This window comes from Durio zibethinus, chromosome 6 (genome assembly GCF_047325235.1).
Source record: "Durio zibethinus cultivar Kanyao isolate XHJ-2024 chromosome 6, ASM4732523v1, whole genome shotgun sequence".
Lineage (NCBI taxonomy): Eukaryota > Viridiplantae > Streptophyta > Magnoliopsida > Malvales > Malvaceae > Durio > Durio zibethinus.
In genome coordinates this window covers 1,516,142-1,531,204 of record NC_143167.1, presented here as the reverse complement: position 1 = coordinate 1,531,204, position 15,063 = coordinate 1,516,142, and the positions used below count along the sequence as shown (strand labels likewise).

General features: G+C 34.5%; 2 protein-coding genes across 3 annotated transcripts; both read left to right on the top strand.

Annotated features, from left to right (window-relative positions):
* Positions 1 to 1,661: 1,661 nt before the first annotated feature.
* Positions 1,662 to 6,549, top strand: LOC111284681 (uncharacterized). Of its 2 annotated transcripts, XM_022873520.2 has the most exons (13): positions 1,662 to 1,899; positions 2,007 to 2,096; positions 2,217 to 2,339; positions 2,581 to 2,748; positions 2,835 to 2,921; positions 3,061 to 3,194; positions 3,719 to 3,763; positions 3,852 to 3,908; positions 4,102 to 4,842; positions 4,942 to 5,124; positions 5,236 to 5,385; positions 5,487 to 5,627; positions 5,714 to 6,549. In XM_022873520.2, the coding sequence occupies exons 1-13, from the start codon at positions 1,879 to 1,881 to the stop codon at positions 6,360 to 6,362; spliced, it is 2,589 nt and encodes an 862-aa protein (XP_022729255.2). In that variant the 5' UTR covers positions 1,662 to 1,878; the 3' UTR covers positions 6,363 to 6,549. The 2 variants fall into 2 exon arrangements, with proteins under 2 accessions (XP_022729255.2, XP_022729256.2); XM_022873521.2 differs by lacking the exons at positions 3,719 to 3,763; positions 3,852 to 3,908.
* A 1,672-nt stretch (positions 6,550 to 8,221) lies between these two features.
* LOC111284682 (protein PLASTID TRANSCRIPTIONALLY ACTIVE 16, chloroplastic-like) lies at positions 8,222 to 11,518 on the top strand. The gene is made up of 5 exons (XM_022873527.2): positions 8,222 to 9,042; positions 9,547 to 9,999; positions 10,117 to 10,185; positions 10,497 to 10,555; positions 10,661 to 11,518. The coding sequence occupies exons 1-5, from the start codon at positions 8,608 to 8,610 to the stop codon at positions 11,208 to 11,210; spliced, it is 1,566 nt and encodes a 521-aa protein (XP_022729262.1). The 5' UTR covers positions 8,222 to 8,607; the 3' UTR covers positions 11,211 to 11,518.
* The last annotated feature ends 3,545 nt before the right edge of the window (positions 11,519 to 15,063 follow it).

Genomic DNA, 15,063 nt, shown 5'->3' with positions numbered 1-15,063 from the left:
CTTAATCTTCATTGGCAATTTTTATTTTATTTTATTTTTGAGTGTGTGTTTATATGGGAGAGAGAGTAATATTTATTTTTATTTTGTAATTAAAAAAGAACTTGAATGCAAATAAGTTTGATTTTTTTTTATACAAAAGGTAAAGTTAAAAAGAATTAAAAAAAATTACAAGAATTAGAGATTGAATTTTGTTAATTCATCTTTTAAAATGATTGAGCAAATCATTTAAATTAAATTAGTAAATAATAACAAACATTTTCGATTAAAATATGTTTATTAAATGAATTATTTTTGTCGATATAAAAAATTTATTGCTCAATATCCATTAAAATAATATAAAGTCACAAATATATTTTCCCTAAATGACAATTTGGCGTAAGGATAGCATCGGGTGGAGTGTAATGGATTTTTGTTCGCTTTGACTTTGATTTGATTTTATAAAATTTATAATTGATCTTAAAATTGAAATATTATTTTTTCATATCCAATTAAATTTGATCTACACTTGTATAAAATTGTAACTAATATAATGTAATCTGAAATTAATTTAATAATTTTTTTAATATAATATTTTAAAAATATTTATTTTTTTAATATAAATTACAGTTAAATATATAAAAATTATAATATTTTTATTAAGTTAATATCTTAAATTAAAATATTAAATAATAACTTTATTAATATAATATTTAAAACTATAAAATTAAATAAATAATAATAAAAAATATTTTTATGTATACCGGTTCCAATATAACAAGTTGATGTACCTTTAGTATTTTGAGTCTTTGGCAAGAAAAAAAATGGTATTTTGAGACTTGGTTACTTACAACTCAATGCAACTCTCAATGATCTTAATTTCGAGTTCTATTATTAGGGTTTACATTTTTTTTTTTTTTTGCTCTAATCATGCTCTTCTATTGGAAAAAGAAAACCATCTTCACCCAATTGACAACAAAAAAAAAAATACTTACAAAATTAGACTTATATGTAAATGTGAATAAATTCTTTATGTTTATTTACTAATAATGGTGATAATACTCTCCCAACAAATTAAGGTTTTATCGCTTTTAGACAAAAACCATTACTTAATCTTCATTTGTTCACCATTAATTCAAGCAATGCTATTTGCAAGTTATGATAGTTCTTACTATTAGCCTTTGTTTTAAAGTATAGCACATGACTAAAATATTAAAGTAATTCCTAAATATATTATTTTTTAAATAAATTCTTATATTTTTATTATATTTTATTATTTCATTTGTATATAAATAAACTTCGATATTAAATTAAAAATTGATTTATGCTAAGACTAATTTAGTTACAAATTAAAAGTTGAGGTTTTATTTGAATATAAACTAACGATTAAGGATTTATTTGTGTATAATAAAAATATATGAATTTATTTATCTAAATAAAAGTGTAAATTTTAGGTTTTTTTTTCTAATTTTTTGCCAAAAACATTTATTTTATATCGAAAAAGTGAATTCGGATAATTGTTGGGCCCAAATAACACTAAGTCCAAGCCTTAGCATTCCACCCAACCCAATCCAATCCAAGAAACCAATTCCTTTTCCCTCGTCTTAAAGGCAAGGCAAATTTGTAATTTCACCGATTTAGGGCTCCCATTGTCTATTCCCATCAGGAAACGAATTCCAAAACCTAAAACAGTCAAACCCAAACCCAAACCCAAACCCAACATGATATTCTCTCGCTCTCTCGCGTCTCGGCAGAGATATTTTTTCGATTCGATTAAATCCCCAAACCCTAGCATTTGATTTTCATGGCGTAAAATTCAAGTATAAGTCTCTCGCTCTCTCTAACAAAATATTTCTCTCATTTGCCATCTCAGGCAAAGAATCACTCTTCAAACCCTAGAAAATGTCGGGCGGATTTTTCCGGGTAATTCTTTTGTGTGTATATATATATATATATATATATATTTGTGTGTATTGTTTCGATCTTTGCAATTGAATCGGCTTCCGACTAATTTATTTTTTGAAATTTAGGGTACATCGGCTGATCAAGACACTCGATTCTCCAATAAGCAGGCGAAGCTACTGAAATCGCAGAAATTTGCTCCCGAATTGGAGCATCTGGTTCGCTTTTAAATACATTATTATTTTTTTCGCTGGAATTTCGATGCCATTAGTGGTGTTAATGTTCTATGTTAGGGTTTAATTTTATGAAAAATAAAAACATTGTTGTTGTTTTTTTAGGTTGATATGACAAAGGTTAAGATGGATGTTGTTAGACCTTGGATTGCTACTCGGGTAACTGAGCTTCTCGGTTTCGAAGATGAGGTTCTTATTAACTTCATCTACGGTCTTCTTGATGGGAAGGTAATACTATAATGTATTCTCTCTATAATTTCTGTTTCTCTGTTAATGATTGTGTAATTTATAGTTTGACCTGGCTTGAAAGTGATACTGCTAGCTTCGGGATGCTCATTCATTTTATCTTTTCTTTGACTGTGGGCTGTCTATTTATTCTTATGGCTTATTGATAAGCATGTGTTCATACGGGGTTTTGTTAATGGCGCAATTTTTTTTATACTTCATCTTGTTGTTGACTATGATTCAGGAAGTTAATGGCAAACAAGTTCAGATATCTCTCACTGGATTCATGGAGAAGAATACTGGAAAGTTTATGAAAGAGCTTTGGAATCTTCTGCTTAGTGCGCAGAGAAATGCAAGTGGTGTTCCCCAACAGTTCTTGGATGCCAAAGAAGAAGAAACTATGAAGAAAAAGGTTAAAATATTTATAGGAGTTTGGTTGAATTTCTGTCAGTACTCCTGTTGTTTCTCATTTAACAATGTTGTCATGGGCGGTTGCAGGCGGAGTCAGATCGGATAGCAAATGAGATTCAGAAGAAGAAAAATGAGGAAAGTAGAGAACTTGAACAAGAGAGATTGAGGAAGATGGTAATACTAAGTTTTTCATGCTGGAGTTGCAATGTATAGAGTTGGGTTTTTGGTTTTAACTTTAGTTTGTGTTTCTTATGGCATTCAGCTAGCTTCTGCAATTATTTGGGTTCATGTCCTTTACCTCAAACTACTGTAGGACGACGGGGATGAAAGAAAGGCTGGTGATGCGCAGTTGGAGCCATCCTCAAAGAATATGCCGTCAAAGGGTTCAAGTGGACGTCTTGAGGATGAGAGAGATGCTGACCAAAGGAATGGTTTCGCAAGGAAGAGGTGAGGAGTTTAGCTTCTTTTATATCAGCTTTTATTTTATGCATTTTTTTCTATGTTTATTTGTTATCATAGGTGGCTTCTGAACTTATCAAATAATATCAATATCACCTGAAAATTTGCTGCTGTTGTTGGGTTGGGGCTTTTCTCTAAAGAGGTGCGTGGGTTAAGAATTTAACTAGTTTTTCTTCTTCTTGTGGAGGCCCATTGAGTTTTTGGCTATTTAACTTGAGGTAGCCTTTTTTTTTTTTCCATTTGGTAGGTCCATTCCCTCCTTCCCGATTTGAAAGGCCTAAGTTGTAAGCTTTTTAATGTTTGTTGAAGTTTGAAGTTGTGCATTAAAATGGTTTTAATTGGGAACCTTTTCTTTCCAAATGGGTAAGCTCAGTAAGTTGAGGGATTATTGGGAAGTTGTTTCTCAATATAAAATATATCATATATGTATTTAAGTAACTGATTGCAATTTCTTTAAAAGTATACTTTTTATTTTCAAATTAGAACACTTATGATGTTTTAATCTCTTGCAGAGTTTCTAGATCTCCACATTCAGCTGACCGTTCTCCATCCCCTCAGTAATTCAATCAATGCTAAGTTTTGATTGTATTTCTTGGATTGCATTTGAAAAACATGTTTATTGAATACCTTGGGTTTCATATGCAGAGGATTGCTTTCTCAATCAGTCAGCAGATCATTTTCTAATTCAGGAAGCTATTCAGAGTACTTTGTCTCACTTTACAACTAATAGCATAAATATATGCATTCAGATCATTGGGCCTGGAGAAAATTTTCTGTTTACCTTTCTATACTTGACATGGGTGGCTGCATGTTTCTTTTATATGGGTCTGATTGTTTCATAAATGCTCCATTGGTGTAAGATTTTTGAGATTTTAGTATCTGAATTTATATGCAGTGACAAACGGAAGTCTAGGAGTTTATCTAGATCACCTCAGCCTCGGCGGCTCTCCAGTTCTCCAAGAAGGCAATCTCTAATTCCTTGGTCTAGAAATTCACCTCGGTCATCACGCTCTCCTGCAAGACGAAGACCTTATTCCAGGCGAAGATCTCGATCTCGTTCTCTGCGTAGATCACCGTCACCTATAAGACGTAGATTACATTCTCCTTATCGGCGCAGGTCACCTATACCCTTGCATCGCAGATCAAGGTCACCGATTCACCGTCATAGATCACCCTCTCCTATCCGACGTCATAGATCACCATTATCAATTAGACATCGTAGATCACCATCTCCTGTTCGACATCATAGATCTCCTTCACCTAGGTATCATAGATCTCCTTCGCGTAGGTACCGTAGATCTCCTTCACCTATACATCGTAGATCTTTGTTGCCTGTGCGCCGTAGATCTCCATCATCCTTGCGACGTAGATCACCGCCTCCTATGCAACGTAGATCACCCTCTCCTGTGCGACAGCGGCGTCGGAGATCTTCATCAACACCACGGTTTAGGTCATCGTCTCTTGTGCGACATAGATCACCGGTTTCCAACCGTAGATCAATGTCTCCTTCCGATGGTAAGTCTCCTTCACCTTATCAATCGAGTTCTCTGTCTCCTGTGCAACGTAGATCTTCACCAGTTAGGAGGTCTCCAAAGGATCGAAGATCACCTTTGCTTTCTCCAGGGGAAAGACAACGGTATGTTGACATCCTGTTCCTACAGATTTTGTTTATTTGAAACTTCTTAGATTGAATATGTGGAGAGTTTAATGTATATTGCAAAATTCTATGGTGCAGAATGCGTGGAAAGTTGTCTCCTGTGGGACGTAGGCGCTCTAGTTTGAGGGTCCCTCATAAAGATCTTATGGATCCGAGGGATGCAGGTGTTAAAGTGCCTGCTTTATCACCGTCCCCAAATAAGTCTCCTGTCTCTGAATCTCCATCACATGTGAGGAATCGATCTGCCAGTGAAGATAGAAGGTAAATTATTAAACTTGGCTTTTGGATGTTTTATTTTTATCATAATCCATTGCATTTTTTGTTGGGTATCCATTGCTTATGCAATTATTTTTCATATTGTTGATTCTGTAGGTTGTCAAGTCCGCATGAGAGTCCTATGAGGCAAAGGAGGGAGCAAATTGCTCATGGTGATAGTTTGAGTCCTGATTGGGAACCAAGAGAATTAAAAAGCCAGCAAGACAATCAAGGGACTGGGAGAAAAACTGAAGCCAGCAGAAGCAGGTTAGTTTCCAAATTTATCATTTGCTTGCTATTCTGGTGCTTTTGTTGGCTCTTCTTGCATGATGAATGTTCAATTTAGTTTGGTTTAATTTTTTCCATAGGCATTCACTGCCAGTCAGTAAACAGAGGGTTTCTCCTAGGAAGGTTCATACTCCTGAAAGATTGACAGGCAGTCAGTCTACAGAATCTCTGAGTCGGTTTGATGACATGGAATCAAGAAAGAAAGACCCCGGAATGAAGAGGTATTGTTTTGTTGCAACTATAACTCTATTCTTCTTGCTTGATACCAGTTCATAGAGGTTTGATTATTCTAGCTTATTCCTCACAGTGAGAGGTCTTCTGGGAAAGGGGTTCGTTTGGGAACTCCTAATCTACAGAGATCACCAGCATTGTCTGAGGACTCATTTCAAGGTGAGAAGCAGAGTGTGTCACACCTGAGAGAAGGAAAAAGATCTGATGAGAAGACCCGTTCCCATCAAAATATTATGGACAGTAATCACCACCACCAAGTGGAAACTTCACCGATGTTGCATGAAAAGGTTGATCATAATAATCATAAAATGGATTCAGGTTCTGAAGGAAGTGATAAGCGCGGAACAAAGCATAAGGAAAAGAGAAAGCATAAAAGGTCTGAGAGGCATGAAGTTGCTTCAGATGATGGTTCTAGTTATGATTCAGAAATAGAGGACAGGAAAGAGGCTAAGAGGAGGAGGAGGAAGGAAGAGAAGAGATTACGAAAGGAGGAGAAGCGTAGACGACGTGAGGAGCGGCGTCGCAGAAGAGAAGAACGGCATGCGGAGAAGCTTAAAATGAAAGGTCAAGATGATGACTCTAATTCAGATAGTGAGCATGCAAGAATGAGGAAGTGTCATCCAAGTGATGATGAAGAGGCAGAGACTGAGCAGAAGAAGCTTGAAATTGAGTTAAGGAAGAAGGCACTTGAATCACTCAAAGCAAAGAAGGGCATTAGTTGCTGAATCTTTTGTGTTTTAAATATTAATATGTTATTTTATCTTTGTTTTTGTTGAGCAGATATGCTTAATGTTAAGAGTTTTTATATTTCAAATTGGATTGTCTTTATATTGGTTACTGCTTAATATTGTTTGTGTTTACTGCTGGCAGCAGGAATGGATAAATGAGGATTTCCTGAGCTTTTTCTCTTGAGTGCAACTTTATGCAGACCTTGCTGTTAGATTTCTGGTAATAACTGCCTTCCCTTAATTGGGAATTTGTTTTCCTCATAATTTTACTCACATGGGTGTGAAGGCATGTTGTTGCCTTGATTGCTTTTTGTGGTTGGCTTTATTTGATGTAATTGATGTGAAATGTGAGTTTGACTTATGCCTGTGGGTTGAAATTAAAGAGATCTTTGGGATCTAATATTTTATTGTTTATTTAGATAAAACATTACATGAAGTCTTTTCTGGTGCATTGTTATGAGTTTTCTCAATCACTTTATGGTCAATTGGTAGATGAATTGGTTGAGCAGGCCATGTGCAGATCTCCAATTTGTTCTTCAATTCAGTTGCGGAGTTTTCATTCTATTATGGGCTCTTTAGGAGAAGAAATTAGTGTCTGGAGATGAATCCTCTTTGTATATTTATGCTACCTACTTTCTCACTCTATTTGGTTTAACATCTATGGTCACTTTGTTTGGTTTAACCTCTATGGTTGGCAGCTTGAACCGAAAAGTTTCTGCGTATGACATTGTCATATATATATATATATATATATATATATCAATTAACTCTGTATAAGAATATTTCTTAAAATTTTAAACATATTGATCTATTGCAATTCGTAATCAGCTAATGTTTTGGGAACCGTTATTAAAACCGAATCTGAGCTTGTCGGCTCTAGGATGTTAGGCACGTGATGGCAATATAGTGTCTATTTGAAATATGGTAAGAATGAAAAACCCTTTTTCATGAATAGTCATATTAGGCAGTCCTGCAGTCCTCATGTATTGGTGCTTTTTAACCGTTCTTCGTGGGTTGAGCCTTTTGTGAAGTGCATGTTTCTCTGGTATTTATGATTTCATGCCTGATAGGTGTGTAGCTTTTCGCTGAAATAGAAAGCGCTTTTGAGGGTCCATGATCTATCTGCCATTCTCCTCTTTAAGCATTTTTGAATTTCGGGATGGTGAAATGTTTTCGTGGGATGTTTAAATTTCTGATGTGAAGTAGATTTCACAGGTGCATATAATTTTAAGTACTGTCATCATTTCTGGACGGTTTGAAAGAGAATTTTAAGTTTTTGCTTCTTTTTTCCATGTTGTGGTGTCTGAATATCCCTGTAAAAATTTTCCCGTGGATGAATCTGTTGGGTAGGACTTCTGGATTAGGCAGAGAAGTAAATGTAATTCTCCATACCCCCTTCCTTCTTTTCTCTCTGTTAGTTTTTTATTTTCATTTTTAGAGAAAGATGGAAGATGACCAGCGTGAAAACCAGGTTGATCCAAACAACCATCTAGTTCCATGGCCTTAAATGGATGAGCGAAAGTTTGGTTTGGTTCTTGTTCACAAGTGTTTTATTGCCGGCTTAAGCGGTGATTATTTGCTTTACTTCAGGCAGTTTCTTTGTTAATTAGCCAATTGTTTATTAGTCGATTATCAGAACATGCATTTCTCGTTTTCCCAGTGACGGCCGAAAGCTTTAGTTGTCTGGCGCTGAAATCCATTTTTATAATTGTTCAGGAGCCTGATACTGTTTGGTAATTTTTCCCATCCATGGAAATAGAATATCATTACTTTAAAAGTCCCAAAACGGAACCGATCTAAAGTTTAAACCTGAAACTGTGTGGGTAGTCTTTATTAATGTGGATTTCTTTTCTCAGAAAGCTATCGTCATTGATTTCTGTGGACCATGCTTATCCGACTGATTTCTGTGGACCATGCTTATCCGACTTTGTAAGTCAGTGGATGAAGCTTGAAGCAAAATAAAATGCTGACCTATTTGTCACTTTCTGGTGGTTCAACATATAAAATCTCGTGTTCTGCTCAAAGGCTGGTGTCCGATTTCGTCTGGCAGATAAAATTGTGACTACGTGGCTCATTTCTATTTGGTATCATTCCATCACTCCTCTCATCCGGATAAAACTCAATTCAATTGCCACAGCCACAGGCATAGAGTGCTACGAAATAATAGTAATATACAGAGAAAACTACTTGAATTGAAGGAGACGGTCGACGTTTGACATTTTTTTTTTTTGTGAACATATCCATGGCTCCAACTCTCTCCTCCAATTCATTTATCTTGACCACCACGCCCCAGTCTAGGCTAACCCTCAAGAACCCAAGATTCACAGTGTTTGCCGAAAGGTCGGGTCCCTTCTCTCCATTTCAGCTAGGAAAAGCTAAAGACAATCCTGAAGATGGCCAAACTGAAGACTCGGGTAATTATAGTCCTTTCCGTTTCAACTTCGGTAAGGTACCTGATGTGAAAACTTTGGTCCCAGTTGTGACTAAACCTTCTACTGGTTTATCGTTCGGGAACCTAAGAAGAAAAGATCCAAGCACTGTGTTTGTTGCGGGTGCAACCGGTCAGGCTGGCATTCGCATTGCACAGGCGCTATTGCGGCAGGGTTTCACTGTTCGGGCTGGTGTGCCAGAGATTGCTACTGCCCAGGAGCTGGCTCGTCTTGCCGCTAAATACAAGGTTAGCAACCTTAAACCAAAGCCACAATAACCCTGGATCATAATCTCTGTTTGCTAGTTTTATATTATACCGAAATGCATATCCCTGATTCGAATTGTTCACGGAGTGAAACATCTTCCAACAGACCAAAGATTGTAATATTAGAAGGTTGCTTTCCTTGTTTCACCAGAACCAAATTAAGGAATCTTTTGAAGATCAAATGTTACTTAAACAAGATGATTCTCCAATTCATATGGAAATTGTATATCTCAATCTGCAAAAATAGAAGAAATAGGATACTGTTATTAACCAAGTCAGAAGTCAAGCGGGTCAATTGGAGATAAATTTCAACACTATATGCATTACGAGATGAGATGCAATAATTATATGTTAAGTAAGTCCCACATACTTTCTGCAACGTATACATCCGGAAAGTCAATTCTGCCAACTCACCTCATCCACATTTGTCTATAAGGATACTGAAAACAAAATTGATGGACCATACCAAGACTTTTGTCACTACAGATCATATCCAATGAAGAATCGAAACGCCTCAATGCAGTAGAATCCACCTTCCAAGATGCAGAATCAATAGCCAAAGCAATTGGCAATGCCAGCAAAGTTGTTGTCACAATTGGCCCTGGTGAAAATGGTCCCACTTCCGAGGTCTCCTCATCAGACGCCTTACAAGTGATCCAAGCTGCTAAACTAGCTGGTGTAGGCCATGTGGCAATAGTCTATGATGGTAACCCAGCGGGTGCTTCAACTTATAATGTGCTTGATGGCATCACATCATTCTTCAACAATCTCTTCTCTCAAACTCAACCGTTGAGTCTGCCCGAGTTCTTGCAAAAAGTAATTGAAACTGACGTTAGCTACACATTCTTAAAGACAACCCTGACAGAAGATTATTTGGCAGAGAGCTCTTATGCTGTTGTAGTGTCAGCTGAAGGAAGCATTGGTGCAAACGACTACAAAGTAATGTAATATAATGTAATGTATGCAGTTTTATCTGTGTCATTGTAATTTTTTTTTCTTTCTTGATCATAATTTTTGTTTGTCTTATTGCTCAATGCTTTTGAAAATTGTGGTTAGGTTGCAAGATCTCAGATAGCATCTCTAGTGGCAGATGTTTTCTCCAACACGACCGTGGCCGAAAACAAGGTACATACAATTTATTCTCCCATGTGCTTCTTAAAACCTTCCTTTTAAAGAGTTCTTTGCTGGGTAATAACTCAGTTGTCTATGTTTATTTAGGTGGAAAAGGGATCAATTTAAGATGAGATATAAATTGTGAGCATGGATTTGACTCCATGTAAAAGTGATTTATATGTAAACACTTGTATATTGCATAATGCAAGTATTCAAAGTCTGCTTAAAGTTGGATAATAGTTTATATCTTTCTGTTCTATTTCTTTGGCTTCAATTATCATTTTCTGTTACTCATATATCTTAACGGTTGCTAAATGAGAAAGGTTGTGGAAGTTTTTACTAGCCCATCAGCTCCATTGAAGGGTGTAGATGAGCTTTTCAGGTAAATAGCTTGAGTGTTAGTTCATGAATTATATAGTTATAAAAGATTTTATATTGCTTGGGAAAGAAATATGTCCTAATTTTGGTTTTGTTACATGCTTTTAAGTGCTATTCCCGAGGATGGAAGAAGGAAGGCCTATGCAGAAGCTCTTGCAAAGGCTAAAGCTGAAGAAAAGGCAAAAGTAGCCGCTGAGAAAGCTCGTGAAGCAGCTGATGCAGCAAAGAAGCTGGAAGAGGAAGTGAAAAAGCTTTCAGAGCAAGAAGCCAGGGCTGCTAGTCTAGCTGAAGAAGCCCAAGAGAAAGCAGAGGCTGCAGGCGCATCGGTGGAAGGCCTCTTAACTAAAGCAAAAGACTTAAGCGCAGGATTTTCTTGGAAAAAATTCAGTTCCCAGATAGCAACTGCAGTTCAAAAGCCTTCTGACGAGGAGAAGCCTAAAGTGCAGATTGCCACCGTCAGGGGACAAGCTAAGGCTAAAATGCTACCGTCCAAGAAAGCTCTTGTTAAGCAAGATCCAAAATCACTTTTTCCAAAGCCAAAGGAGGCACCAAAGCCAAAGGTTCCAAAGCCAAAGGCAAAAGAGACAGAGAAGACAGAAGTGAGGAAGGTTTTTGGCGGCCTCTTTCAGCAAGAAACCATATACGTCGATGATGACTGAGACACAATAATTTGCAGCCAATATCTTCCCGTCTTTCAGATGATTTTTGTGCAAATGTGGTTTAGTATTTGTGTAATTATTGTTGGAGGTGTTATGACTTATGAGTCTAAGAAACGTCCATTGCCTTAAGGCTAGGTTATTTATTATGCCCAAAAAAATTAAAAAAAAATTTCATATTTTTGGTAAAGAATAAAGTAATATCTAACCAAATGACCATTGCATGATTACTTATCATACTCGCCAACAATAGGTTCGAAACTCAACCTTGTGATTCATATATTTATAGTTCCATCTACTGAAAGTAAGTTTTTAGTAATTGCATTAATTGCCTTGTCTTTGTCATTGTTTAATAAAGGCCAACAATTTTTCTTTGGCCAAAATAGGTTGATATTTCACTAATACAATTATTTTGATCAAACGATGACTTTGTTGTGCATTGCTTTACTGGAAAGTGAAAGTTGCTGAAAAACAATTACAACAATTATGGCAAACTATATATTTCTGTCATATCGGAAAAGTATGTGCAAGGATTACCTACTAATCGTATTAGTCAATATATAGTTTATATGGTAAATTAATCTTCTTACAGTTAATCTACAATGGGGACTATATATATCAGCTTATCCATAACCAAACCAAATAAGCCATATTTAGCTTCCATTTTCATGGGTTTTTAGAATCACTGAAACAGATTCTAGAACAAAACAGATTCAAATAAAAAAAAGGGTGAAACTTATCTTTTGCCCTCATGGGAGGAAGGCTACTGTAGACATCAATTTTTGTTCGAAATACAATCAATTTTTTGAATAAGGTGCGATCCATTTGGCTCAACTATTATTGTAATATTATTATTATTATTATTATTATTATTATTATTATTATTATTATTTTGTTTATTTTTACTTTTAATTTTTTTTTCTTTTTTTTTTCATTTACGTTTTAACAAGGAAACTGAGGGAATAAACAAGGAAGGAAATCAACTCAATTTTTTGGAATCGGGCAAAAAGTGTTTTGGGATCTATTTGCGTAAAATTAGGAGCCAAATCAAATGAGATTAAATCCTACGATCAATCACCCAAATCAAGCAGACTAAATCCTAAGATTCAAGCTTGGATTAAATCTATTAAAATCCTAAAATTATTGCTAAAATCATCTATAAATTGAATGCAAATTCACGGGGGAAATAAAGGTGATTTTTTTTAATCTATTTGGGTTTGGGCTCTTACCACTATTGAGAATAGTTTGGGTTTCTGGGATTTGAATTATTGGGCTTCTAGAAATTTATTGGAATTGGTTGAAGTTTTGGATGAATTCTAAGAAATTTTAATTTTTTAAAAACTTTTGAGTTGGAGTTTGAATTTCTGGGGTTTTTATGAGATTTTACGGTTGAAGTTTCAATTTTTTGGCCAAGGTCACGATGATCGGAGGGTGATTAAGGTGGCCAGATTCTGGGTTTATCACTATTTCTAGAAAACTTTGAAGATTTTGATAGCTAGTTGAATTTTTTGATATTGAAAATTGGGAAATCTGATCGATGTTCTTGGCCAGTTGAATTTTTTGTTGAACGTCTAGAGAGAAGCCAAAGAAAACTCCAATTAGAGAGAGGGGGTTGAGGCAGGTCTAAAAAAAAAAACACAGGACCTTGCCTTTTATACCTGTCCAAAATGACGTCGTTTTGAAAAAAGCTTTAACCCGCGTTCAACCTACTTGTGACTCACGTGGCTGCTTGCCTCTAGACTCGACCCTATCGTAGGTTTTCTTTTTTTTTTTTTCATTTTTTTTGTTTTTGTTTTTATTTATTTTATTTATTTAAGATTTTTTTAATTTTACCTATTATTATTATTATTACTATTATTACTACTACTACTATTACTATTACTATTTTTGATCTTCAATTATTATGTTAATTGCCTTTATGAATTTTATTTATTTATTTATTTTATAAAAAATTACTTTTAAAATAAATTCATAAATCCTACCAAACTATTGGAGAATTTTTCATGAATTTGAACTTTTATGAATTTTACCAAACTATTGAAAAATTTCATAAATAAATTTTTATAAAAATTTATTACTAATAAAATAATTTTTTTTGATTTTACCAAACTGTTAGAGGATTTGTATCTTAAATTAAATCTTACCAAACTATTGGTAGATTTAATACATTTTTTAAAAATAAATCTACAAAAAAATCTCACCAAATTATTGGAAAATCTGCATCAAAATAAATCTTATCAAATTATTGAAAGATTTTACTAATTATTTTCTTGAATAAAAATATATTAATAAATCCAACGACAGAGCTTCTTCAGAGTAGGACACTAATTTTCATGAATACTCATAAAGTGAGAGAATTATCTTAAATTGCTACCAAACTATTAGAGTAATTTTAAGATCAATTTTCAATATTAAATATTTTGGTAAATTATAAATATGATTAAGGCTTGGATAATTTGAAATCAAACTGGTACCATTTTTGGATAGGCATTGTGAGGGTGCTACAACCTTCCTCATACGTAATCGTAATCCCAAATCTAATTCATGGAGTAAAACTATCATTTAAAGATACTTAAGTCAATTTTGAGACTCTTTTTTAAATAGAACAAATTCAATTAGGTAGCCAATCATACCTTGATAAAAAAGATTTGTGGCAACTCCCTAAAATTATCTAGTGATAGGTCCATGGATCTATACGTTATGATAGTTTGGTGACTCTACTGGAGAAATCAAGAGTTAAGCTAGTAAATGATTTCTTGTTATTGAAGCCTAATCTAATAAATTTGAGATTTTTTTCTTTCTTTCCTTGTTTGTATTTTATTTATTTATTCATTTTCATATATCTATCATTCATTTGTATATGCATAACATAAGCTCTACACCCGAGTTCTATCCTTTAAGAGGGAGTTAAGTACTTATGCCTCCGTGAGATTTCATGTTTCTACATGGGCTAGCAAAAAACTCTTACTCAAATTTAATCCTTTTCGTTTTAGCCTATAATGGGTGAGGATTGGGATACCTTACTGGTTCATAATGGACAACGATGTAAGGAACAATTTGAAAGCTTTTAGATTATCAAACCTTTGAACCTAGCATATAAGTAAACCTTAATGATCCGAACTCAAGTTAGAGCCATACCTCCCCTTGTGTTAGAAAATCCTAAATAGGATATATGATGGGATATTTATTTTACTTGTAAATTTATATATTTTCTTTGTATATATTATTTTCATACCAACCTTTTTCATTTTTTTTATATATATTATATATATTTTTTGTATCTATCATGTTTACTAACCCCTTTTCTTTTATTGTATATACATGTATTCATATTATTAAATCCTCTTTATTACAGTTATGCATTTTTGTATTTAATTTTATACATAATTGGATGGTTCCATAAATATCACTCTCAATATGCACCCTAGTTTTGGTATAGCAAAGTTCAAGGATAACTTAACTAACTCACCACTAGTATAACATTTGAGCCCAAGCCAAAGGAATAGAGCAAGATAATGCGAGCTGCATTGAAAAGTTAGAGAGGGCCTAAAAAGAGCTCAAAAAAGAATTGAGCAAAATTTTAGAAGAATTAAGTAAGTTGAACAAAGGGAAGACTGTAGAAGAAGGGGCTAGACTTAAAAACTATCTATTGTCGAATGTTGTTGATCTTTTGTATCTTCTTGGCTACAACCCATATCAAGCCCAATCCATTCAAGGTACATCACCATAATAGTTCACATTTCCTTCAATATACACTTACATAGGAAGGCCATCCGTACCAACTTAGGGATAATTTCAAAACTTTGCTAATCCTATCTTTATTGAAAAGGCAGTGGAGTCAATCTCGATCCCCAAC